The sequence below is a fragment of the Cheilinus undulatus genome, linkage group 6 (assembly GCF_018320785.1).
Source record: "Cheilinus undulatus linkage group 6, ASM1832078v1, whole genome shotgun sequence".
Lineage (NCBI taxonomy): Eukaryota > Metazoa > Chordata > Actinopteri > Labriformes > Labridae > Cheilinus > Cheilinus undulatus.
This window is the reverse complement of record NC_054870.1, coordinates 48411740-48439467: the sequence shown is the minus strand read 5'-3', so window position 1 is coordinate 48439467 and position 27728 is coordinate 48411740. Positions and strand designations below refer to the sequence as shown.

The 27728-nt window shown below is 39.4% G+C and overlaps 1 protein-coding gene across 2 annotated transcripts in view; it reads left to right on the top strand.

The window, feature by feature from the left end:
• The window catches only part of macrod2 (mono-ADP ribosylhydrolase 2), a 1185173-nt gene that overhangs the window by 895849 nt on the left and 261596 nt on the right, over positions 1-27728 (top strand). For both annotated transcript variants that reach the window (XM_041789359.1, XM_041789358.1), the window contains exon 7: positions 18620-18650. In XM_041789359.1, the coding sequence (XP_041645293.1) occupies positions 18620-18650 (31 nt within the window). The remainder of the gene's footprint in view (positions 1-18619; positions 18651-27728) is intronic.

The following is a 27728-nucleotide window of genomic DNA, read 5'->3' as shown; positions in this document are numbered from 1 at the left end:
TGAAACAGAGGGGTTTTAGACATGCAAAAATTATATACTGGAGTGTTTTATCAGCAACAAACTTTACAGGCATGTTTTGGGAACTCCGAGACCAATATAAACTTGTCTTTAAAAGGTGAAATATGTGACCTTTAATAGAAATGTTATTCAAATGAAGCAATATCATGTTAGCAGGAGTGATGTTTTATTAAATATCATCGCTGCTGTGGTTCAGGGGTATTTATGATACTGGTTTTGCTTTTAATACATCACTTTTTAACATAGAGTATAGCAGTTAAAAGTACAAATTGCTGGTTCCTATCTCCAGTGAATGAAAATAAATGCTGTATTTTTCAATTAATCCAACTCTGAATTGTCATAGTCAGCATCTTTTTAAGACTTTTTAGTACTTTAAAATTCAGAGTTTCTGGTGGCAGCAATTCTTTAAAAAATCTTTTCCTTTCACTATTAGTACATTTACATTCCTCTATCTTGGACATTTCCATGATGTGGCAATAAGAATGATACCTACCTCCTTAAAATCTTGCTAGCGGCTAGCAAAAAAGCCATTACAAAGTGCTGGTTACAGAAAAATTGCAACTGCAGGCCTCTTTGTTAACATTGTAAAACAGTTCCATCTTTTATGACAGGTGACTCATGCTATACGGCTCCAAAAAGATCTAGGACAGAAATGGTGGGAAAAAAATGAATATTTGTTCAGCCAATGAATGCACACTTGTGCTTTGATAACCATTACACCCACATGTATGCAGGTATGCATATGTATATCTTTATACATGCATAAATATATATGTGTGTGTGGTAAATACAAGCTTTTGTGTAACATCTCTTTTGAATGAGGCAGTTTTGTTGCCCCCAAGCTTAGACCAATCCCAGACCTCATGATTATTTGTCTTTTTTGTAATTCAGTTTTGTTTTCTGTGTTCCTTCTACTTTTACTTTAGTGTGCCTGAAATTTTGTTCTATCTAAAAAGAAAACTATAAATAAAAAGTTAAAATAAATAAAATAAAATAAGATTTGTTAAAACTCAAACCTGCAGTCCACAATGTTTGTGCAAAACCAAAAACTGTTCCAACCACCCAGTGCCATCTGAGGAGAACGAGGCGGTGGCTATGAGCAGGTTTTCAGTGTAATCAATGGCTGCTGCCAGTGTAGCAATTACCTCAGATGAAGCTACAGTATAGAGGCAGTTTTATCAGAACTGGGCCACATTGCTTTATTAAGTTAAGAGCAGTAATCAGTGCTACTTTTCATGATGGAAAGATGTTTTTGCTCTCCTCCTAATCTGCTTTAGCAGGAGTTTGCAGGAGTCCGGCCACATTTCTTTATTTGGAAGCCTGTGCTTATAAAAACTATGGGTAATTATTTTAGCTAATTTAATAAACTAATTTAACTGTTTAAATGCACACATCCCTGCAGGGGCCAGTGGAGGTCAGCAAAATCATGGTCCATTGTAAAGTCAAGCTGTGATAACCGTATATTCTTTTACATGGATAATAATCACTCTTATCAAAGCAGCAAATATATACTTTTTTATGCCGTATATAGTCATCTTAAAAATGCAATCCCCTTTTTCTTAAAACAAAATTAAAATGGGTTCAAAGTGGCAAAAAAGGGAAAACAGAGGAAAAGGAATTTGCTGAAAGTAGCAAAAACGGATTAAAAGACAAAAAACCTGACAGAAAAATTGTCAAAAGGGATCAAAATGGCAAAAATGGAAATAACACATATTGAAGTGGGGTTACAATTGGCAAAAATTGGAGTGAAGAATGGTGAAATTTGATGAATATTGCTAAAAATGGGTCAACAAAGTCCACAATAGGCGGAAAGCAATAAAAATGACTTAAAAGTGGTGACAATGGGCAGAAAAGGTGTTGGTAAGGGGTTAAAAGTGGCAGAAATGCATGGAAAGGGGGTAAAATTGGATTGTTAAAGTGGCCTGTAGTTAGGGGTGGGGTTCAATTGTACTTTACACTTTATACAGTGCTTAATATATTTTTTTTATACCCAAATTTGAGCCGGCTCACTGGGCTTCTATGAGAAGTCAGAAATGAATAAAGCATAACATTCAACCACTAAAACTCATTTTTCTGTTCAGGAATGCAAGTATAATTTGACATATTAATCAAGAAATATTAATGTGCTTTACTATTTTTTTTTTTCAGTTTTTTTGTAAATCAGTAAATTGGAAAATTCATGGATAACAATAATAATTCAATTTTAGCATTAAAAATATCATTTGGGTTAAAGAGCTTCTACATATTGGTGTATTAACCATTGCAGAAACATAAAAAAATGATTTTGGTAATTACCAATGCTATTAATTTAGGGCAGCTGTGGCATAAAGCTTACTTTGGGTGGTGGTCTAATAAATTTGTTAAGCACTGTATATACTTTATACTTTTTGTGTATACAATACAATGGCTACGGCAGGAGTGATTAGCTTAGATGTAGCTACAGCGGCAGTTTTCATCAGGACTAAACAGCACTTTGTTTTTGAAAGAAGGGCAAAGAACTACGCTTAAAGCCTTTCTAGGCGGAGAAGATGTTTTTGCATTTCTTTCGTTCAGACAGAGAGTTATCCACCAACAATCACCTTCCAACTTTTTGCCTGTCCCAAACACTTTGTAAGGCAGGACTCCCACATGAATGAATGAAACCTTTATTGCCCCTAAATAAATTTGTCTTGCACCAAGAGCATAAAAACGTGATCAACAAAAGACATGACATGAATGTGAAGTAGATCCATGCATGGATGTATGAAACAGTCTATCTAGTGTCAGGTTGGATGTAGTGCACCCAGCTTCTGATAGCTTTTTTGACCCTTTGCAGCACTCACCTTTTTTATTTACTAGTTAAAGTAATGCAGAAGTTACTCTATCCCTACATCAGAAATTATGCTTTTCTATCTGTCTATCTATCTGTCATATCCCACATATTTTCACCTCCAGTGAGAATGCCTCATCCCTTTCAGTGTTGGCTGTCGCTGCTGCTCGACTCTCACTCGAACAGCATGGTAGAAACACGATCATGTCAACAAAAGCATTGTGCCTAAGCACTATTTACATTCCTCTAGTCTGGATGTCATTTCTTTCCCGCTGCTGCTTAGAGAAAGGATTTACCTGTGGTGGCACATTTTCATACTTTATTGCTGTCAGGACCCCAGATGAGGACAGGAATGTTGTTCTGATTCAGTCAAGCTAACATGGATTCTCAATCATCAGATAGCAAAGCTGCATGCTTTTTTAATGCGCTGGCATGTAAACACAGCCCCCAATGCTGGGCCCTTAATGGACACTCAGATATTATTGGGATAATAGTTCTACTTGATCACAGCTGATATAAAAGCTGATGGTGGGACTCGGGCCATTAGGTTCCAGGTTTCTCGCCCTCTGCGTTTCTCCATCCTCCATTTAGCATAATGACACTCAAACAATCAGAGCTAACATTAGAATATGGAGCTTGCTATTATGCAGAATAAAAGGGTGTTAATGTGTCAAATTTGAATATCCTGATCTGTAAGTGTGACAACTCCGCTCAGCAGCAGCAGGTAGCTGATTCAGGCTGAGAAACCAGGCATGACCTACATGCTTAAAGACTTACAGCAGTCAACAAAGAGGATTCATGTTCTGACGCCCCGGCCCACACTGTGGCGACACCGCTGAATAATAACATACTTGTGGTTGCATTTGCACAAGGTCTCCCCTTGCCGCCGTGATTTATAAGCATAACTTCCATCTGCAAACAGGCTAGGAGGCTTCACGCTACGGGGGCAGCACCCGGGGTCCAGCGCTATTTACTCAGTCAGCCGAGACGAGGTGCTCCCCGGCTGGATCCTGCAGCCACTTCGTCCACGCATGCTTTTCTTACTTTTACCTACCTGCTCGCAGAGACTATGCAGAGCCGGCGGAGCAGGACGCTGACAGCTACAGCAGGGCTGCTGCTTTTTGCCACAGGTTGAGCCATCTTTACTGTGTCATATCCTGCTGTTTAACAAATGAGTGAAAGCTGCAGGCTATCGTGCTCTCAGTGGAATAACAGTCATTTAGCTTTATGAGCACTGTTGAAAACTCTAGCCACACTTTAAAGTTAATGAATCATTGTTTTAATAGGCTGTGGTAGTGTCAATTTATGAAATTACAATTCAATTAGTTATGTAAATATTAAAGCAAATGCATGTAAATTAAATTTAACACTATTTTATCTCAAGGCGTTAATGTTAAACAAGTTTAGTTTTCCAGTAATAATCACTGTAGCCACGCTGTGCTGTTCCTAATACGCTGTGAGCTGAATAAGTGCATACAGATGCAAAGAGGAGAGGTGCTCCACTTTAAAGTGATGTGATAGATTAAGGAGGAGCCCGAGCGACACAATAATTTCCCAGGTGACCAATTTCTGAGCGCTCCCTAAGCAAAGAAAATCAGCAACATGTCGGACGCAGCCTCATGCCGGGCTGCTGCGAACATGCTGACTCACTGATAATGAGCAGCCAGGGATAGAAATAATAACCTAAACCGTGAATCATAGGTCATGACGACTTATATACTGTTGACTGTCCTAGTTAACACTGGACCTTACACTGTGGAAGCAGATGTACGGGAAAATGTGCTAACAGCTATTGAAATAACGTCCACGGTGGCCTGGTGTTGATGGGAAAGTAAAAAGAAACGCTGCAGGGTTTGCAGTGTTGCTGCGATGTACTGTAGCTTTTTTCATCCCCAGTTTTAGGCTTATTTTCTGAACGAGCAGTTCAACATGAGGAGTCATTTTCCGTCTGAGTCTAAAAGTGATATAAAGCTCTAACTTATGACAAACACTTCCATCATGGCGGACCATCAACACTTATAACCTCTGAATGTGGGTTCCTGAAATAGAGACAGCTTCAGTGCAACACCACAACAAGAAGACAAGTGCTGACTAAAATAATGACTGTGGCTGCGTATAATTGTTAACCAGACACGCCAGATGGATCTGGGAAAGCTTCAATAGGAAACGTTTGAGAAAAGGCAGAGGCTTTGAAAAAAAAACTCAGAGTGTGATTGGATGAACGTTCTGTCTGTCACATCTCTACGGGCCAATAAGAGCAACAAAACACTTTATGTAGCAGCTATCGAGCTGTGCGTGCGCAGCTATAGGGAATAATGTGAAACATGGCGACTATACTCGACTTTTGTCGTTTTTGAAAAGAAAACAACTCACTGCTGTTCTTTGTTCTTCTTTTAACAAAGAAATGTCATCAAGTTCTGATAAAACTGGCGCTTTAGCAGCATCCACACTAAGCTCTCCCGCCATAACTGCACCGGCCTCTTGTTGCTGCTTGCTTACGTCACGACTCCGCCGTGCCTTAAAGCACTGCCCCTCATCGCTGATCAGTCTTGTCACTTTCTAACCGGGCCCGGTTCAGATGGGAGCTTAACAAGATGGATTCACCAGTGAAAAACAAGGAAATGGGCGTATCCATCTGCTTTGCAAGGTTAGCCTATATAATTGTAAGATATGACAAATTCCGAAAGATATTTTAGCATCAGACAGTGATGACCTACTATCAAAATAGCCCTAAAATTTGGAACAAATCAGATCTACTTTTCAAAACCCAAGCTGTGTATAAAACAAACATTATATTTAAGGATTTTTAAAATATTTTCATTGCATTAATTTGCACAACAAAAAAGGGAAATTTGTGTCTGAAAGCTCAGATTTAGCTAAATAAGTGGCTAATATATTAGAAGAAATGTGGAATCCATTACAGGGCTTTTACTTTGAAAAGCAAACACTTCAGTCCATCTGGGGCTCCTGACCTGTTAATAACAGGATGTAAAGAACTGGCCTTTTTGTCTCTGTCTTCTAGTTGTTTGATTTTTAAAATGAAGAAAGAAACTGTTTTAGAATTCTTCCTCTGTTATTCCACACATGTGTTTTTACTATAACCTGACACGCCAGATATATTTGTTTCACACATCCATGTGGTAAACCACTCACAGACAGTGTTTGGGAAAGGGTAACGCCTTTGAAAAAAAAAAACTTGGAGGCTGATTGGATGAATGTTCTGTGTGTCTCATCTTTACGAGCCAATCAGAGCAACAAAACACGTGACGTAGCTGCTACTGAGGAGTCAACTCCATTAGAACTGCATAACCCAAACCATGATGACTGTAGACATGTCAGTACACAACTTTTGTCGTTTTTGAAAAGAAAACAACTCACTGCTGTTCTTTGTTCTTCTTTTAATGAAGAAATGTTGTCAAGTTCTGATAAAACTGGCGCTTTAGCAGCATCCACGCTTATCTCTTCCACCATAACTGCACCGGCCTTTTGTTGCTGCTTGCTTGCATCACGACTAAGCGGCAACCTCCGGTCCTAAAAAATGAAGCCAATGCGGAAGTGCAAAAAATTGCTATACCGGGACTGTCCTCTTGAGGCTGGCTGCAGGAAAACTGGAATTTCCGTCTGTGCACGTTAAAGAGCTGGTTTTGAAACACAGAATAAACTGGTTTACAGCCTGGTTCAAAACATCAAACTTGTCTCATTAGCTAGTGTCTTAATGTGCTCCCACTGTACGGGGGGGTGAATTTTTTTGTACCATGATCGTTTAGATTATATTTAGGATAAACCTCACTTCATGGTGATTGGCACGTCTCATTTGATTGACAGATAGCTCAGCAGGCAGAGGCTCCATTTCTGTCAACCGGAATGCTAGCTAGCAGGCTGACAGGAAGTTGCACTTAGTGAGGGGGCCGTTAGGTTGATCCAAAGTTCGGTTGAGACTGCGATTTCAATATGGAAGCATCCACGGATTGGCTTCAAAAGCCATTTTACTCCACCTATTGTAAGCAGACGACTGACGTCACACTGGGTTTGTCCAATTCTTTCTACAGTCTATGGTCACGACTCCGCCGCGCCTGAAAGTACTGCCCCTTGTCACTGATTGGTCACTGATTTGCAAGATGGATTCGTGAGTGAGAAACACGGAAACAGGCAAATCCATCTGCTTTGCAAGGCTAGTGAAAATCACCATACCCCTTGGTTTCAAGTGTGGTCCTGAAAAATCTGTGTTTCAAGGGCTATGTGGCCCTAGCCCTTGATTCAAAAGAGAACTGGGAAACCCCTTCACCTGACATGAACGAGCAAAACGAAGGGAAGGTGTAAGATAAGGGCTAAGGGGTAGAAATCAGATTGGCCCTTAGACTACTATAAAATGATCTTGTTTTTCCCTTTTTTCTCATTTTTGTTGAAGCAAAAAGTTATATCTATTCCATAATCAGATTTTACCAGATCAAATATACCAGATCATTTTAAAACAAAAATAACTGTCATGTATCTCAGACAGGGATGTTTGAGGACCAAAAACACACACAGCTTTTCATCTACTTCAATTTTTAATTGAAAACCTTAATGAGAAAATTAGTGTTTTCAGTGTTTTATATATTTTTTCATGATCTTTTAATCAGTTGAATGACGAGCTACTCTAAATGTCTCAAATGGACTGTGGTTGGTCGGCCCTCTGGCATTTACCCAAATTCCAGATTTAGTTAATCAGCGACCAGATGGGAACAAGTCCATCGACAGAAAGTGTTCTATTTTCTCACGATGTATGTGTTTTTACCTTATATACAGCTTTCATTTCATGGTGATAAGGATCCCCCATATTTCTATATTCTATAAATTTGATTGAAGATAATTGACAGAAAAAGCACACATTTCTGTAGCTCTTTTTTCATGGTAATACTACAATTCATCAATGTTCACTTCAGTGCATCACAGACCTCTCAGGAAGAGCCAGTCTTCTTGCAATAGCTGAGTGTGAAAATCTCCTTTCCTTTTTCTATTTTATTTTAATTCCTATTCTTTTCAGAGGAAAAAAAGTGGGGGTGGGGGGCTCTCAGTTCTTCACCCTGAGGTACAACCTGACACACACCAGCTCTCAAGTATTGAAGAGCTGTGTGTTTATTCCCCTTTAGTCTGGTTGGGACTGAAACACGTTTTATTCTTATTCCAGTACAGACATTACTGCAGTAAATAGATGCTGATGCTCTCACTTTGCTCAGTTTTACTTACATTCGATTTTTTTTCAGCAGCTTGATCCAGAGGTGGGCTAAGAGCTCACCCAGATCATGGCACCTCTCTCTGGGTCTGCTTCCCCTGTTCTCCAGAGCGCTCTTTTCTGACTATCCCTCTCTCCCTATTTTCCCTGAGGTGTTCTGGGATGAACTGGATGAAACACCACTGAAGGGAGGGTCCCATTTGGCAGCCCCAGGAATGTCCTGGCTCTTGCTGCCCATTGGTCTGCATCCTTGAGATGGGACAGCCAGTGAGGGGCTGTGTGGTAGCCTAGCTGCAGCATGCGTGTAGAGATCCTGGGTCTGTTAAAGGTGGCGATGCTGCAGCGCTGAGGGCAACGTGATGGGTTATGTAACTTATCAGTAGTTTTATTATTGGGATTAAGGGTCTTTTCACTCAGTGCTTATCCTCTCATTAAGACAGCAGTGTCTTGTGTTTATTTCACAAGTTGAACAAAAGTTTTAATTTGAGCAAAAAACAAAGGCTGGAATCCATTGAGCCTGCTGGCATTAACAGAAACGATTGTAAAATAGATTTATCATCAGTGCGTAGTGTAATTTAATGCTTGCTGTGTGGTGGGTTTATTGATGAAAAGAAGACGTCTGCCAGCTCTCTCTCCCAGCTTTGCGGTTTTATTGGATATATACCTCTCTTCACTTTTTCTAATAACTGTCCTTTAAAAACACAAAGTGACATCTGCATGTGCCACAGAGGCGTCAGATCTTTACGGCGACCCGTTAAGTGATTACACAATGCATTTTCACACCGCACAGATCGATACCTTTTTATGGATCAGTCAGAGAACTAATAAAAAAGAATTTAATTGATTATGCTGATGGTGCGCTGAGCTTTAGTCGCAGGAGTTCAAGTTGAAGAGAGCGACTTTGTGGCTCCTCAGCCGAGACAGAATAACAAAGCGTCTGGCTCGGGTTCAGTTTGGCAGCCGAGACTCGCTGGAAGCGCTGACAGGAAATAATGCTCCTCTTCTGTGAATATTAAATTCATTTGACTTTCTTATTATTATTACACAGCTTCAATTAGATTCATCCTCCTGAAGTAAATCTCTATTCCTGGTTGAATCGACTGATGCCAAATGAAAACTGTCATTATTTAGAAACTAGATAACAAAAAAATATTATTGACATTTTCTCAAGGCTGAATAACATCCCATGCAAAAACTCTCATCTAAGTCAGTGCAGTTGCATTAATTCATACTAAAAAAAATCTTATTATAGTGATTTTGATTTATATTTATCCGAAACGTCTGTATGAAAATCTTATAGCAAGTTAGAAGAAAAACAAAATGGCTGCAAAAAAAAATGTCTGGAAATTTGTTGAATTTTATATATTACTTCAGGCATTTACAGTGGAGTGTCAAACTCAGTCACAGCAGGGGCCAGATTCTGAATTTAGGTCCGAACTGAGAGTCTAACAGGTTCACTATTTAGCCATAAACTTTCAACTGCATTGTCACCATTGATGAATTGATAAATTATCTTTAAATAAAAATGTCAAAAAGACAAGTTCAAAGACTCAAAAAGTCAGATTTATTAGTATATATATATATATATATATATAAAATAACGCAATTTAATCATATGACTAAGTTTGTCTACAACTTGCTCCCGTAGTCCTCCAGCGCGGATGTTTATGTGCCTGCAGGTGAAGAGGTGAGAGGGTCAGACACAGCCAGCAGTGATGAGTGAGGAGACAGACCCAGGTCTGCTTAATGGCAATTTTCTTTTTAAAAAAGCTGGTGAATGTTAGTGAAGATAGAACCAAAATTGTGGGTACATGCTGCAGTGATGAACTGTCTGTACACTGAAGCACAGCGAGTCTTAATTACCACCTTCAGGCAAAGCACATCTTTGCTAATGGTAGCAAAGACGCTAACAACAACATGGGATCAAGCCATGGTCATACCGCTCTGTTCAGCTGCTCCAGGACAGTTTTCTTCTCCAGCTGCTCAGATAAATGTCGAAAAGTGCTCCAAAACTTTGAGCAAGTCTCGTTTGTTAACAAATACAGTGAAAAAATCCACGGTGGAATTGGCAGAATTGAAGTTAATTAGCGAGCTTTATGAGCTGAAGACGGAAAATATGATGCGTTCAGGTAACCTTAGTAAATTAGATGACTGTATTCTATATGTTTAACCTTGCAAAGGAGATAGATTCGCCCCTTTTCCATGTTTCTCACTTCTGAGAGACAGAAGGTTCATCCAATCACCCAACCAGTGTAGTTGTTTACAGCAACCATATTCCAACATATTTAGAGTGTTAGGACACAGATTTTGGATTTCACTTCTACAGGGTCTTTAACAGTTTGTCAGTACAGAAGAGCAATTGAACGGACGTCATTTTGTACATGCACTCCTCCATATTTCTTAATGTTTATTCAACCACTACATTAGTCAGTATCAGCACCTTGAAACTGTTTTGCACAGAAAGTAAAACATGTCGGATATATTTGAGAGGACTTCCAGGTTAGTTCATTTGAGCCAGAAATCAAAACTAAAACAAAGACAAGAACAAAGGATGGGTCCAATCTCGTCACACCCTTCCTATGTAAGGTTTTATGCAGCTGCTTCAATCAGGACTTAAAAAACACATAAAAGATGGATGTAGTTTTTTGTGGGTTTCAATACCACCTATCTGGATTTGTGAGGTGAAGAGTGTTTTGATTATGTGTAATTAGACAGTTTTTTTTTTTATTCACAAAAAATTAGGCAAAATTTTGGTCAGACTTGAGTAAAGTTTCTGCCAATTAACCCATGGATTATAAGACATATTTGAGGCGTTGCGTTTTGATGTTGCATTAACAAGATATATTTTTCAATGTGTCTCACTCAAACGTGCAGAAATATTTTCTTCCATATGGCTCTGATCTGTTGAGGCTACTCAAGCATTTGTGTCCTCATCTTCAGTATTTCTGAGTGTGGACAGAACTCTCCTTTTGACTAAAAATGGCCATGCTTTTCCACGCTTCATCATCTGCGGTTTGTGTCAGAGCCAGACAGTCATCTGGAAAGGTCAGTGCTTCTGTAAAAGATTTAAATCATCCCACAAAAGAAAGATTCACCTTGACAGGCGGAACCTGAATCCTGGTAAATAAGAATACAAACAGAGACTCATGCCTCCTCGCTCAAAGCAAGGACAGACGGACCGCTGCAGCATTTCAAAGTGGTTGTCAGGGGTTATGAGGCTTCAGAGGAAAACAGTCTACATATTTTATCTACCTTTCAAATCAACTATTTGCTTTTTATACTGTGGGGATTTAGTTCATTTTGCAGCTTCATTCAAAGGATGAGATCTGACTTCTTGTTTTTTATTATCATCATACCGGTTGACGTGTATTTGCTTTTTTTTTTCTCTTTCAGATCCCTTAATTGTGTTTTTCCTCTCTAAAATGAAGTGAACTTGGCACAGCTGTTCACAGCAGCATGTTTCTAAATACAGTTTGACAGGGTCAGTGTGGAAAAACAAACTGCTGGGCTTCGTTTTGGCACTGGGTGAATCTGACATATGGGTGTTGTGTTTCTGACAAATCTCTGTTGTGCTTTGTTGTTTGAAAGTTACGATACTCAACCACTGGCTCCTGAGCAGCATACAAATGCTACTGTGATGGGCTGAGGCTCTTTTAAAGTCCTAAAACAAAAAAATATACACTATATTGCCAAAAGTATTCGCTCACTTGCCTTGACTCGCATATGAACTTAAGTGACATCTCATTCTTAATTGGGTTTAATATGACATTGGTCCACTCTTCTGGGAAGGCTTTCCACAAGGTTTAGGAGTGTGTTTGTGGAAATTTTTGACCATTCTTCCAGAAGCACATTTGTCAGGGTCACACACTGATGTTGGACGAGAAGGCCTGGCTCTCAGTCTCCACTCTAATTCATCCCAAAGGTGTTCTATTGGGTTGAGGTCAGGACTCTGCAGGCCAGTCAAGTTCATCCACACCAAACTCTCTCATCCATGTCTTTATGGACCTTGCTTTGTGCACTGGTGCACAGTCATGTTGGAACAGGAAGGGGCCATCCCCAAACTGTTCCCACAAAGTTGGGAGCATGAAGTTGTCCAAAATCTCTTGGTATGCTGAAGCATTCAGAGTTTCTTTCATTGAAACTGAGGGGCTCAGCCCAGAGAAGCACAACTCATTACTCCAGAGAACTTTTCTCCGCTACTCTGGAGTCCAGTGGCGGCGTGCTTTACGCCACTGCATCCGGCGCTTTGCAGTGGACGTTGCACTTGGTGATGTATGGCTTGGATGCAGCTGCTCAGCCATGGAAACCCATTCCATGAAGCTGTCATTCCCAATCACTTCCACTTTGTTATAATACCACTGACAGTTGACTGTGGAATATCTAGGAGCGAGGAAATTTCACTACTGGACCTGTTGTACAGATGGCATCCTATCATAGTACCACGCTGGAATTCACTGAGCTCCTGAGAGCGACCCATTCTTTCACAAATGTTTGTAGCATTATGCCCCCCTTTCCTAAACCAACCAATGACAGTTCATCCCAGGGCTTGTGCTCTGTTTGCCTATGCATGTTAGAAACTCACTTGGACAACTGACATATGCTATAAAGTCTAATGGATCAGACTGAAAAAATGCCCTTACATCACAGGTCGAGTCATGTGAGTCAATCACTTGTGCTCAAACATCCATCAGGTCTTGCAAGGGGCAACGCAACATCCAGTCCCATCAACTTCACCTACTGTGAGTGTCAGTAAGGCACAAAATAATGGCTGCTGCTGCAGCACAGTCATCATCCTCATCTGCACTGTAGCCGTGGTCAAAGTACTGCTCCCTTCTTAAGATTTAGAGTTGTTTCAACAATTATGGTTAAGCTCAAAACTAGGGTTATTTTAATCAGAGTTGAGATCACAATTATGAAATATTACAACTCCATCAGCTCCTAGCTATTAGTTTAGATGTAGTAGTAGAAAAGTGGCAGGTTAATCAGACCTTGACTAAATGTCTTCATTAAAACAAGAGCAACAAGCCCCACTGAAAGCTTCTCTTAGAAGAGTTGTTTTTGCACGTCTCCAGAAAAGATTCTGCATGACTGTCCAAACGCTATGGCAGCGCTAGCCTGTATAGCAGAGGTTAGGACAGGAATTTGACATTCCTACTTTCATCCAGTCACCTTCTGAGAAAACACTTTCTATGGGAGGTTTCCCACATGACTGAAATATATCCAGGCAATGGAGGAATGAAACAGTCTATGTTGTAGGTCAGGTTAAGATAAGGGTATTGATGCTGATAAATGTAAGAATCTCCAACCTTTACTGCCCAATACATTCACTGACCACTTCATTAGGTATACCTGTTCAACTGCAGAATAAATGTTTTGATAATGTTAACCATTGCCTGGCTTTTATCAGCATTGACATTCTTTCGTTCAGACCACTAAGTTCCTGTTCCTGTTTGTGAAATACTTACACCAACAACCACGCCACATTCAGAGTCACTTAGGTCACCTTTCTTTCTCATTCAGATGCTCCGTTTGAATTTCAGCACATCATTTTAATCATGTCTACACATGCATAGGTTGCTGCCATGTGACTAATTTGATATTCGTGTTAGCGAGTATTAGAGCAGGTATACCTAATGCAATGGCTGATGAGTGCACATCATGCTGTTCATTCCTCAGTAACCTATAACTACTCTCGAATGTACACTATATGGACAAAAGTATTTGGCAACACTTGTTATTTATTAAATTTGGGGGTTTCAGTCTGACTTGTCTGCACATGCAGTCTCCATTTGCAAACATTTGTGATACTAAATGGGTCTTTCTGCAGAGCTCAGAGACTTCAGATGTCGTACTGTGATGGATTAATTTGAGACAGTTCATGATATTTCCTCCCTGCTGTATATTCTACAGTCAACTGTCAGTTCTATTAGTAGAAAGTGGAAGCATTTAGGAACAACAGCAATTTAGCCACGAAGCTGAGCGGGGTCAATGACTGCAAGGGAGAATGGTGCATAAAAGCCACCACTGCTCTGCTGATTCCATAGCTGAAAGCTGCAAAGTTACACTGGCATTAAAGTTAGTATAAAAGCACGAGCTTCATGAATTGGCTTCCATGGTAGAGCAGCTGCATGCAAGCCTCATATGACTAATGCCAAGCATCAGATGGAGTGGTGTAAAGCACGCCGACACTGGACTCTGGAGCAGAGGAAACGTGTTCTGTGGAGTGACGAATCATGCTTCTCTGTTTGGCAGTCAGATGACCGAGTCTGGGTTGACTGCATTGTGCCAACTGGGAAGTTTGGTGGACAAAGGATAATGTTATGGGGCTGTTTTTCAGGGTTTGGGCTAGACCCCTTATCTGTAATCTTAATGCTTCAGCTTACCGAGACATTTTGGACAATGGTATGCTTCCAGTTGTGTGGCAACTGTTTCACCCACAGAAATATTTTGGCTTATTCTTAAGATTTATGTATTTCAGTTGCATATAAAATTTCCATCCATTTGAATTACTTAGATTTAACATAAACAGGCCAATAAACTTTATGTGCTGCATATTTGTCACTCAAATGTAAATGAAACAATCAAGAATGAGATTTTTGTAATAATACCAATAAACCCAATGTGTTTTGAACAATTAATGACTGATTTATGTATTCATCATTGATAAATCCAATTTGTTTCAAATACTTAAGAACAGGTGTATGTATTCAATATGCAGCACATAAAGTTTATTGGCCTGTTTATGTTAAATCTTAGTAATTCAAATGGATGGAAATTTTATATGCAATTGAAATGGATAAATCTTAAGAATAGGCCTAAGTATTTCTGTGAGCGAGGAAGGCTCATTTCTGTTCCAACATGACTGCACCTTTGGGATGAACCTAAGATTGTGAGCCAGGCCTTCTTGTCCAACATCAGTGCCTGACCTCATAAACACTCTTAAGAATGAATGGGCAACTCCACATAAAGGCCATATATTTGAATACTTTTTTAGATATAGTTTACAAGAGAAGAGAGGGAGGTGTCTTTGATGGCGGTTCTTGCAACACTATTTTTCATCAGTGCTGCTCCTGAGTAGGGCACATTTGAGCTCTACTGTTCTAAATTCATCTGGTTGTGTGGAAATGTTTTCCTTTTATTAATTTGTCATTTTATGATATTAATGCTGCAACCACGCCTTTTGATGAATGCAGGAACCAAAGCACGTATTCAGCTGCTTTTGTGGACAAATGGGACCTTTGAAAAAATCCTTTCCCTTTACTGTTTATTAATACACTTAAAAAGATGAATGTGAAATAGGGAGGCTCACAGCGAGGCCTATGCATCATAATATATCTGCTCACAGAACTAAAGAATAATGAAACTATTTTCAGCTATAAAGCCACACTTGAATAATTTGTCTGCTGCAAAGTGCTGCAAAGCAAAAACTATTACAAGGCTGTTACATTTTATAATCTTTTTGGAAAAGACAACCATAAATATATGTGTTTTTACTCATATCTTCTCTAATTCTCAGCGTGTCTGTTTTGTTTGTGTGTCCTGGCACTTCAGTGGCTGCTGGGATGTTATTGATCCTCACTATCGATTGAGGACTTTCTGATTTTGTTTGTAGTTTCCTTCATCATTTGAATCAAATGCGGTGAAAAACCTCCTGCTGGGGTGTCCTCTTTGTTATTGAGACCCAGCTGAGTCACTGCGGGCAGTTTTCACCAACTTTTAGCAGACTGAAATCTTTATATAAAACAATCTAAATACGATTAAAGACATGTTTCAATAGGCTGAACCTTAATTTGAAGCAGAAACGGTCCTTTGAGCTCCATAAAAATCAGCAGATGAGGAGGTCTGAGCAGCCGTTTGTGCTGTAGGCGACAGACACGATCAATCGGCCTCATTTGGATATTCATGTGCTGTAGATTATTAGGCAGAAAGTTCGAGATGTATTTATGAATTCACATGAGTCTGATCAACTGTTCCCTCAAGCTAAATTCACAAACTACAACTTTTAAGGGCATTAAGTAGGGGGAATGAGTGATTAAAAGGCCTTCATGAGAATTAGTGCAGCAGTATAAGATTGAATTTGGCCTTTTTAACACACCTGAGTGATCAGGATAATCTATCCAGTATGTGAGAGTGAATGGGCTTTTAAATGCAAAATAATTTAAATTTGTCTGAGAGAAAAAGGTGAGATAAAAAAAAAAACTTTGGTTGGCCATATCATACACATATTGAAAAGTGTGGCAGTGTAGATTTATGTCCTGCTGAGTCAAGCATATTTGTACTTTCAGGGTTTTAGTTACAGATGCGACACCTGTAAATCAACCAAAAACATACCAAAATATGACACTTTTGGTGTATGATGTCATTTCCTGTGCATTCTGGAGGATGGTCCTGAGAGGATTTTTGTTCGTCCAGTCATGACAAGCTGTGGAATCTGATGAATTTTGGAGCATGCTAAGGCTCCAAAAAAGGCATTTATATTGAGAGAAAAATATTATTAGACCCAGAGCAGTCAGGGGCCCTTAAGAAGCCTGGAATTTATTTATTTTTATCTGAGTAGTTAATCTCATTATTAAATCAAACGCCACTAAATAGATCAGTCAATACACTGAGATTTTTAATCAAGAGTAAAATGAAAAACTGAGGAGCCCCTTCTCCTCCATTCAAAAGTCTAAATGTTATAGTCCATCCCTAGCGCTACATTGGGGAGCAGAGCCTGGAGGAAAAGAGAAAGGTTGGATGATGGAGGAGAAGAAAGCAGGAATAAAGAGTAAGATAAGGATGATGGAGAAGAAGAAAGCAGGAACAGAGATCAAGATGAGAATCACGAAGAGAAAAAAGCAGGGACAGAGATCAAGATGAGAATCATGAAGAGAAAAAAGCAGGGACAGAGATCAAGATGAGGATCACAAAGACAAAAAAGCAGGGACAGAGATCAAGATGAGGATGATAAAGGAGAAGAAAGCAGGGACAGAGATCAAGATGAGAATCACGAAGAGAAAAAAGCAGGGACAGAGATCAAGATGAGGATCACAAAGACAAAAAAGCAGGGACAGAGATCAAGATGAGGATGATAAAGGAGAAGAAAGCAGGGACAGAGAGCAACATGAGGATGATAAAGGAGAAAAAAGCAGGGGCAGAGATCAAGATAAGGATTATTAAGAGAGCAAAGCAGGGACAGAGATCAAGAAGAGGATGATACAGAGAAAAAAGCAGGGACAAAGATCAAGAAGAGGATGATACAGAGAAAAAAGCAGGGACAGGGTACAAGATGAGGATGAAGAAGAGAAAAAAGCAGGGACAGAGATCAAGATGAGGATGACAAAGAGAAAAGCAGGGGCAGAGATCAAGATGAGGATGATAAATGGAGAAAAAAGCAGGGACAGGGATCAAGACGAGGGTGACAAAGAGAAAAAAGCAGGGATAGAGAGCAAGATGAGGATGATAGAGGAGAATTAAGCAGGGACAGAGATCAAGAATTGGGATGATAAAGAGAAGAAAGCAGAGACAGAGCTTAAAATGAGGATGACAAAGAGAAGAAAGCAGGGACAGAGATCAAGATAAAGATGATAAAGGAGAAGAAAGAAGGAACAGAGATCAAGATGAGGATGATAGAGGAGAAAAAATCAGGGACAGAGATCAAGATGAGGATGATAAAGAGAAAAAAGCAGAGACAGAGCTTAAAACGAGGATGACAAAGAGAAAAAAGCAGGGATAGAGATCAAGATGAGGATATAAAGGAGAAGAAAGCAGGGATAGGGATCGAGACAAGGATGACAGAGAAAAAAGCAGGGATAGAAAGCTAGATGAAGATGATAAACACATTTTAATCTAACAACAGTAAAAATGGTGCTAGTTAATTTGGGGAGATTGTAGTGAAAAAATGAATTGAATTAAATTGGTACTTGCAAAACAATGCAACATTTTTTGCTTGGCTTACCAGCTAAGGGGGGGCCCTGTTTAATTTTCTCTCACGGGGCCCAAATCTCTAGCTACTCCCCTGCTTGTACCCTCGATGCTCGGGCCCTTATAAGATGGAGTGGCCTGATAGTTGTAATTGTAGCGGTTAAAGCTGTGCAGCGCTTAGATTCACTTTGACATTTCAGCCGGCTATATAAATAAATACATTTGGCTCTGCTTGACCTTACTTTGAAGTGAAATACATCCTACGTTATGATATGTGAATCAGTCTGTCTGGTGTGTCTGGTTAGGTGAATGAGGCTCACTGGGTTTCGTGCATGCCGTGTTGTAAATTGCTCCACTTGGGAATAATAAATAAAGCATAAGAGATAAATATGTAAAGGTAAACAGAAAGCATCATGTAACGGGAACAGCTTAATGCATATTTAATGTTGCAGTATTTAGTGTCAGTTAGACCTCATAAGTTTAGTGTTTAAAAGAAATGAAGGACAGATACAAATCAAACTAATTAGAGCTGAACATCTCAGGGTAAGAGACTGTGACTCACTTGTAGCTTCTTTTGTGTTTAATGAGGTTTATTAAAGTTACTGTTGTTTTCTTCCATTTGCTCCATCAAATTGAACATGATTTAATGTTTCTTCTTCTTTCTTCCCACTCAGGCCTTTCCATGTATATCCACAGGCATCTACGGTAAGCTTAATCTCTTTATTTTGAATTTAATAGGCTTTTACCTTGTTTTCATGCATCAATAATGTACATAAACTCTGTATTCAGGCAAGAGGAAATAATTGAAATAGTTCATTTCAGCATCTTTGAAGAAGGTCACCTTATACCATGTTGCACAAAGGCATCATGTAGTAAAGGGTGAAGGAAATGTCAATGCTGTACAGTGTTTGTGCTTCCTCGTGGGAGCAGGCCTAATATACAACAAGGCATGGCTGCAAAGACCGTGTGTGCTCGTAATACCTACACAAAGTCACATTGAAAACCAGTTTATGCAAACAGCTTTAAGAGGTGTAAAGTTAAGCACTTCAGACTGAAGCATCATATTTTCCCTCTGCTCTGCATGAGGAAATAATTATTTTGTCATCATTCTGACAAACTGTACACAATATATGTCACTGATTGAATCCACAAAAAGCCACTTATAAGGATAGTGGATGCCAGACATGTCAGGATAATTAACACGCTTGCTGTCATGTATAACATGTGGGCAGCAACGCGTTTCTATACAAGCGCTCTATGAATGATTTACAGTCACCAAGACAGCTGTTTATGAGCCACAGCGTTTTAAACCAGGCCTCTATATGAAAAAAATAAGTGTTACTCCTGATCAGGGATCTGTAATTGTTTGGACGGTCACCTCCTGAGAGCGGTTAGCTGATTTGATCGCTCCCAATCATCACATAACAGTTAAGGAAATTAAGACACCTTAACAAGAACATGTGCTCCCAAAGGCTCAAACACTGCTCCTATGTAGAAACACAAGGATGATAATGCTTTAGATGTAAAACTATTTAGAGAATGGCCTCTGTAACTCTTCAGCCATGGCCTTTATCGTAATCTTAGCAAACATTAATCCACTGTAGGTAGATATCACCATCATCTGTTTAAAAGTAGCTGGGTATAAGCGATAAAGAATAAGAAAATGGACCCTAAAGACAGTAGAACAAGGGTAGTTTCATCTTTTCTGATGCTTAAACAGCTTCAATCATAAAAACTCACTCTTTTAACTCTCTCTTTGTTGTATTTGTTTCTGCATCCTTGTCCTTGCTAAAGATATGCCTCAATGAGGTCAAAAAGTATGCTGTGCTCGTGTTAATTTTCTCATTTTTTATTCATATCAAAGCTCTGCAACCTTTTTAAAGCGTAATACCCGAGGGTTAATTTCATAAACCACCGCAATTTATTTTCACGTCTGCAAATTTTTTGCATGGCTGCATGTTTTCAATTTGGCGAGTCCTTCCTAACACTGATGGTGTAAATTAGCACAGGCACAGACGAGTTATTTGGATGCACCGCTGCTAATTAAGACCTGATGCCGGGCTGATTAGCTATAAATGCAGATATTTGCAGCTTGGTGTAAAATGCAAGGGAGGCGTCAACCTTGATTGACTGTAATTAAAATTTCACACAAAGCGTGCCAGCTTTAGGAGTTAATAAGCTACAAGTTTGAACCATGCTGAATGGAAACCACATTTAGGACAAACACCGGTACTTTCTGTCTAACTTACTTTCATCAGATCTAGACTTATTGCGCCTAAATTTTTGCATATAATTAAGCACAAAATATCATTTTATTTTGTCTACTAGTTAAAGTCAAGAAAACACCTAGAAAACAGTGAAAACTGCATATTATTTATCTAAGCCAGGCCACAGCAGCAGTCACTAAATTATGTCAGGTTTGCTTTGCAGAATGAGGCTAAAGTTAGCATTGCTAGCACCATCAGTGTTGAATCCTATTGTCTGGTTAAGATCCACATTTCTGTCCTGAATGTCTTCATTCAGGGCTTTAGATACATGTAGGGTTGACATTACCTTGCAAAGCATATAGATTGGTAAGGGGCAGTACTTTTGGGCATGACAGAGTCATGATGTATGTCATTGTAGCAGAAGAGGTTAGCGTGGATGCTGCTAAAGTGCCAGTTTTATCAGAACTAGATGACATTTCTTTGTTAAAATAAGAACAAAGAACTACTTAGGGAGGGGTAAAATAATCTTCTGTAAATGAAATTAATTCATTTACAGAATATTTAAAGGAGTAATAAATTATTACTGTTTGATATTGAAGGGGTTAGGATTAAAATGTCAAATATAATCTTTCAAAACAACAAACAAAATAAATATATTTAAAATCAACCCAAGAATATGAGTTTCCAACCAGCACATCTTTCCATATAGGTTACAGTGTAACAGCAAATTTTGAAGGTTAAATAGCCAGCTAGTTTCACATTTTATAACATTCAGTTTTTATTATTTTACTTAATAACAGATGCCGTGTAATATGACAAAAGTACATTAATTCCCTCAAAAATTAACTGATAATGATCTTGTTTTGTTTTTTTTTTAATTCACTTTTTACTGACCTTTAAAACATGAACACAGCAAACACACTGAATTTTACTGAAAATTTTTACAGAGCCAATAAAGCAGCCAATAAAAAAGTTATTTATGTTATGAATCTATTTCTTTTTCTTTCTTTTATAAATTAAATTTAATTTATTTTTTTTTAGTCTTTTTGATTTATTTAATTAATCAGATTAATTATTTTAATCAGATTAATTATTTTATAATACATTGATTATTTATGGAATTATTTAATATGCAAATTTATATTATTAGTAAATATTTAATGCATTTTTATTTTTTACACTGCTTTGGCAGTAAGGGATCTATTCATGTCGATAAAGCAAATTAAAATTGAAAATTGGAATTCAACAGCAATGTTAAGGTTATAAATAATAGGAGAAAAGAAAACTAACTAGTACACTAAAATGAAAAGTAAATAAATATACCAACCATTTCACTAAAATACACACACACAAAAAAAATGTGATTTTGAAAACACATGGCCTACATGAAAAAAAGCTACTCAATCATAGTAAAAAGAGTAGCAATAGTTGTCATACAGGCTCCCAGTCCTCTGGCCTGTGGTGGCTGAGGTTCTGAGGAGTATGGAGCGTCTTTTATTTTTATGCACAGAAGGTGGCAACTCTAGATACATGGGATTACAACCTGGCACAGCCTAGGTACAACTTTATCCCCATTTTCTGGATCTAATAGTGTTTAACTATGCTATTACCATGAGATGCTATCAGTGCTGTTAGTGCTATCTGTTTACACTGGATGAAAGAGTAATGTAGCTGCATGGCAGTAGCTATCGGCTAGAGCTACAGAGGCTACAGAGGCTACAGAGGCAGGTAACTGTGTTACAGTATACAGCCCATTTGACCAGGTTTGTGGGCCTAAATAATGTTGTGAATTTGTTTAACTAAAATGTAATTCTAGTGTTGGCTAGCTAACCATGAATCCCTATTGACCTTTAATTTACTGTAGAGCACTTTGGTCAACTGCTTTTTTTATACATGCTTTACATTTATATTTAGATTAGATCTGACTGAATATGGATGATAACACTTTTTCTCTTTGATTGGGATTTTCTTTTAATATATTAGGAAAATGGCTAAAATTGACATTTTATTGCTGAGTTGTCATGTATTGTGTAAAGCTAATGAGTAACAAAAGCATCAGAAGAAAGATTGCACATGGTGACAACTAGGTAACTGTTCCTTCCACAAGCTTTCATTTACTGAAATAATTGGACACCGTTCCAAAGCACTGAGTTTAATTTTAAACAGTCAGTACCAGATAAACAGAGCTCTGTTGTGGCTAAACAAATGCGGGCCAAATGAATTCAGTACAGAGAGAGTTCCTGTTTGTTCTGTTTGCTGCTGACAAGGGCACTGCTTATTGCTGCTGCACTGTGTGCTGCATCGCCTGTAGGAGCCCGGCGCTGCTCTCCACCAGCAGCTCCTCACATCAAAGAAGGAGGCAGTGCAGAGCCAAGCACAGAGCAGAGGGGGGAATTAAACAGCCTGTTCAATAAATAAACAGCTTAGTGCTTCCCATAACTGCATCTCCACAGAACAATACGGCTGATTAAGGCTGAAGATCTTCACACAGCAGAGGGCAAATAGAGAGGGGACTTTGAAAGGAACTACACTGTAGTACAGAGCTCTGATCTTATTCTCTGTGACTCCTCGCCAAGCCTCCCGAGGACTGCCATGTTCTCAAAGAGGCCCTGCTCCATGTCACGCCTTTTGACATTTTCTGTACATTTTAGATAACCTTTAAGGTCAACTTCCATTTCAGCAATGTAAACAAAAGCTTTTTAGTGTGAGAGGCACGCCGTCCTGATCTCTCTGTGTCTCTGTGTCTGACTTTTTATTTCCCTTTCTCTCTATTTCTGTCCGTGCAGAATACACAAAGATAGAGACATGATTTCATGCATATGTATGTCTGTGGTTCTCATCCTGTAGTGTTCGGGCTGCATGTGGCTCTTTAGTAACTATTTGTGGCTCTTGTAAGTCTTAAAATATCCAACATAATGACTGATTGTAAGTCTCATTAATCCACCCACAGCTGTATCTACCAGCTTATCAGGAGTTATCCTAGGTGTCATATGTTATTGGCGAGTCCCAATTTTTAAAAGCAAAAAATCAACATCGTAAGTGCTTATTGATACTGCAGATCAAGATTCAGGTTTCAAGGTTAGCTTTATTGTCCCACAACGTAAGATTTGTTTGGGCTGGTCACCCATGTTACAGCCGTGATAAGTCAACATTCAGCATCGTATTTATTAGAACTAATGCAGCAGAATGAGGCCACAGCACAGCAGTGCCACCTGAAGTCCGTCGGTGTTATGGATATATCGAGTCGAGTCATTTAAACCAAATCACCAGCGGGGCTCTGGTGGTGTAAAAATTAACTCTGCGTGCCCCATGTGCAAAAGCAGTTGTGGCCCAGGTGCAGGTCTGACTTCTTCCCCACATTCCCCACTCTCTTTCCCTTCTTTTTAATTCTATCCACCATTTTCTCCCCATCAGAATAAAGTTATACAAGCCCAAAAGTAGCTTCACCTAGAAGTTTGTCACTGCCCAGATTGCAACCAAACTGACTCCTAAGCAGAACACCTGCTACTCGTCTTCACAGGCTAGAGTTTGACACACCCACCAATGATGTCACACTGTGCAGGAAAGAACCAACCCTTTTTGGTTCCAGCCGAGTACCAACTTTTCAGGGTTGTTTTCAATTTTGAACGTCCTGGCCGGTTCAAAATCAGGTTCGGGAACCGGCGGGGAGTCCTGCCGGTCTGAAAGGTCTAAGAGAGGCTGTGATGGGGCCCTCTGTGTCACTGCAGACAGAACTGCTTTGAATAATGGCACAAATAAGTGCAAGGTCATTTCTGTAATTATGCAAATATTTTGAAGATTCGTTGTTTTGTTCTGTTTTGTCACAGAATGATTTTTCTTTTTTCTTTTTTTTTTTTTTACTTTTTGGTCCAAAAGAGATGGGAGAACAAGTTTGTGCAAAAAAGTCTAAGTCATTTTTTTACTGTGTCACACATGAAAGCCTTTGAGTTTTCATTTTGTCCCTTTTTTCTGTTGTCTTTATAGTCCCATAACTTTTAATTCAAGCGACATTACTGCAGCAGCCATATGCTTTTTCAAGATTGTCCCGAATAAAGGATGTTTAAAGCTCCACTGTGCACCACAGGCTTGATGTTTTACAAGCTGCTTAAGACAAAAAGTCCAGGCGAGACAAAATGGTTAAAATAACAGCTTGGGGCTTGAAGGCCATCTGCAGCCCATTTACAACTGTTTTTGTTACACTTGGGATTTTTTACTGTGTTGAATTAAATGTAATTTACTGAATGAGTGAGTTTTTAAAGTCAAGTGAGACATTAGGGAACAATGATGGACTTATTTTCACTGTGGCTGCAAAGAGACGCTTCAGAGGCTTAACCAAAGTATGCTGAAAGTTTACAAAATTAAAGAGAGGCCAGAGATACACTTACTGTTAACTATGCGAACCCAACTGAATATGCTATCAAGTATCCCATGCATTCTTTGGATGCGTTGGCTTTGCACATCCTAAAAACGTCCCATCAGCCCATCCTCCGAGGTCTGAAACCTGGACGTCCTCCTGGACTCCACCCTCTCCCTCCAGTACCATATCAAATCTGTGACCAAGACCATCTCCAGAGTCAGACCATGACTTACAGACTCAGTGGCAGGTACCTCATCCATGCATTCATTTACTTCTGTCTCCATAACTATAATGAAGTCCTGTCTTGGGTACCTAACAAATCCCTGGATAGGCTCCGATATATCCAAAACTCCACTGCTAGGGCTCTTAACCGCACTAGACCCTGGTAGCACATCACCCTGACCCTAATCCACCTCGACTGGCTCCCACTTAGAGTCTGAACCAAATACATAATCCTCCTCCTCACTTACAAATCCCCTCATGGCCTTCAGTACCTCTCTGACCCTCCTCACCCATACAAACTTACCAGGAGCCTCCGGTCCTCAAACACTGGCCTTCTCACTGCTCCCATCACCAAACTCTGTGACTATGGAGAGAGAGCCTTCAGGACTACAGCTCCCTACCTGAAAACATCCGCAATGCCCCATCCTTGGACATGTCTAAAAAACTCCTTGAGCACTTCTTGTTCACCACAGCCTACAGCCTATATAAAATATAAAAATATTTTACTCGCTGTGGTTTCTGAGTAGGTTAAAGCTGAGTACCACTGACGTATTCCTGCACACAGGTACTGAACTTATTACACGTGCTTGACCCATTTTCACACTCGAATTGTAGCAAAACAAATTCACTGCATGCAACATTGTGACAGAGAGGAATCAGGAACAAGTTATCCAAGGCCTTTGTGCTGAGAAAAACAGATTTGTCAGGAAAGCTAATGCTAATTGACACTCTCTTTTACGCCTCCATATTCCAGGAGACTCAGTCACCACTGACAGATGATGGCAGAACAGGGAGGCTGGGTGTAGCTGAGGCGTACAGGGGGTACCTTAGACGCTCAGAAAGAAAAATGAGGGCTCACAGTGCGCTGACAGTCCAATCCCTCAGTCCGGCCCATTAGCCACAACAGAATTTCAGCACGGATAGTGTGTCGGAGGTACCACCCATAAACAAACTGGTGCCCACCGTGGGCCACGAGGTCACCCAGCATGATAGAGGTTATTAAGTGCTGCTCCTGTTCGCACATCAATCACATGGATGTGACCTGGCTTTAAATGGATTATTCCTTCCGAGGGGGAGACACCTTTCAGTGTCTCACAAGATCAGTGCCAAGCGTCCAACTACCCAGACTTAGGGAGGTCATTTTCTCTTTTTGTATCCCCTCCTCTGCTCCCATACATCCTCTTGTCTCTGTTAGTCCTTTTTCTCTCTCATGAGTCGTTTTTACTGGTAGAGACACCTACGCTCCTGCACAGACAGGCACAGATACCTGCTCAAGGCAAGGCAAGGCAGTTTTATTTATGTAGGACATTTTCAGTGCTTTGTGCGAGGCATCAGACAGTTATGATGAAGGAAAAATCAAGACGTTGGAGGAAACCATTTAAAAAATTATTAGAACAGACAGTAAAACCCCAAAATGAATTTAAAAAAAGAAAAAAAAACAGAGTACAAAGAAAGAAAGCTCATAAAATTCATAACTACATGAGCTTGAAGAGTTAAAGTCTTAATGGTGATTTATCACTGAATTTCAATAGTAAATTGTGAGCATTTGCAGTTTAAATTCAATTATTTTGCATTTCAAAACACATTTTTAAAACCATATTTGATACAGCGGAGCATTTTTTTCCATTGTCTTGATTTGTGAATCAAATGAAGGGAAACAGATCCATTTAAGATTTCATTCAGGGGCTTTTGTATGAAGTTTGGCTCATGCTATTGAGGCCAGGAGTCCTTCCCAAGACTTTTTTGGATAGCCAACATCTATTTTAATGCTATTTTGTACACTCTTGGCCGCTTATTTCTGCTCATAACATAAATCCCAATCAATCTGAACCTAGCTGGATCTCCAACAACACCAGGCTTTAGCCCATGCATTGTTCAAAACATCCCAGCAACCAGAAGATGTACCTTTCTGCCAGTCAACAGAGGGGGTCTTGGTGTTTCTTTCCCTTCCAGAACATTTTTAATCCATGCACAAAGCACAATATTTATCCAGAGCTTTGATACTACAATTTTTTTTTTTTTTTTTTGGTGATAAAAAGTTAGCAGTGTTGCTATCAGTCCAACAACTGCCTGTCAACCTGTCGGCCAATCACAATGCTACTATTTCATCTTCACTTGTTTTCTTTGAGGTGGAAAAAGTACAGTGCTTAACATATTTATTAGACCACCACCCAAAGTAAGGTTTATACCACAGCTGTCCTAAATTAACAGCATTGGTAATTACCAGAATCATTTTTTATGTTCCTGCAATGGTTAATACACCAGTATGTAGAAGCTCTTTAACCCAAACACTGTCTTTGAGTGGTTTACCAGGTGGATGTGTGAAACAAATCCATCTGGCATGTCAGGTTACTGGAATACCACGTGTGCAAAATGTGAATTGGTTTTACACAGATAAATGACAGTGAAATTTTCTGTTGTGGGTTGTTATAAAGTACCTTTCGTAAAACTACATGTTCATCCACAGCAATTTTTCCCTTATTTCTTTCACATACTTCAATCTTCAGCATGTATGCCACTCAAGGTAGACCAACTGAGGTGAATACAAGTGACAGTAACTGAAAGGTTCACACTGAACCAGAAAGTCTTCTTTCATCATGTTCAGTATATCAACCGCCGTGGTTTGTGTTTGGGATGTGTCTAACTGAGTCAGTAACTTCACTCATGGTGTAAAAGTGTCTTAATACCAGTGTTGTACTCAAGACCACACTATCCGAGACCAAGACATGACCACTACTTTTGGGGGTCAAGACAGAGTCAAGACCGAGACCAAGACATGGCAAGACCAAGACCATAAAAACATTTTGTGAAAAACCCCGACAAGGTACTAAACAACATGCAAAAATCTCAAATCTTAACGAATTTGTCCATCTAACATCTTGTAAAGAATAAATTCTTGTATGTATTTAAAAGCCACTGACAAGTCTGGAATTACTGTAAATATCTGAAAATGAGATGTTTATCTAGATCTGTCAGGTGAATGAGGCCTAAAATTAG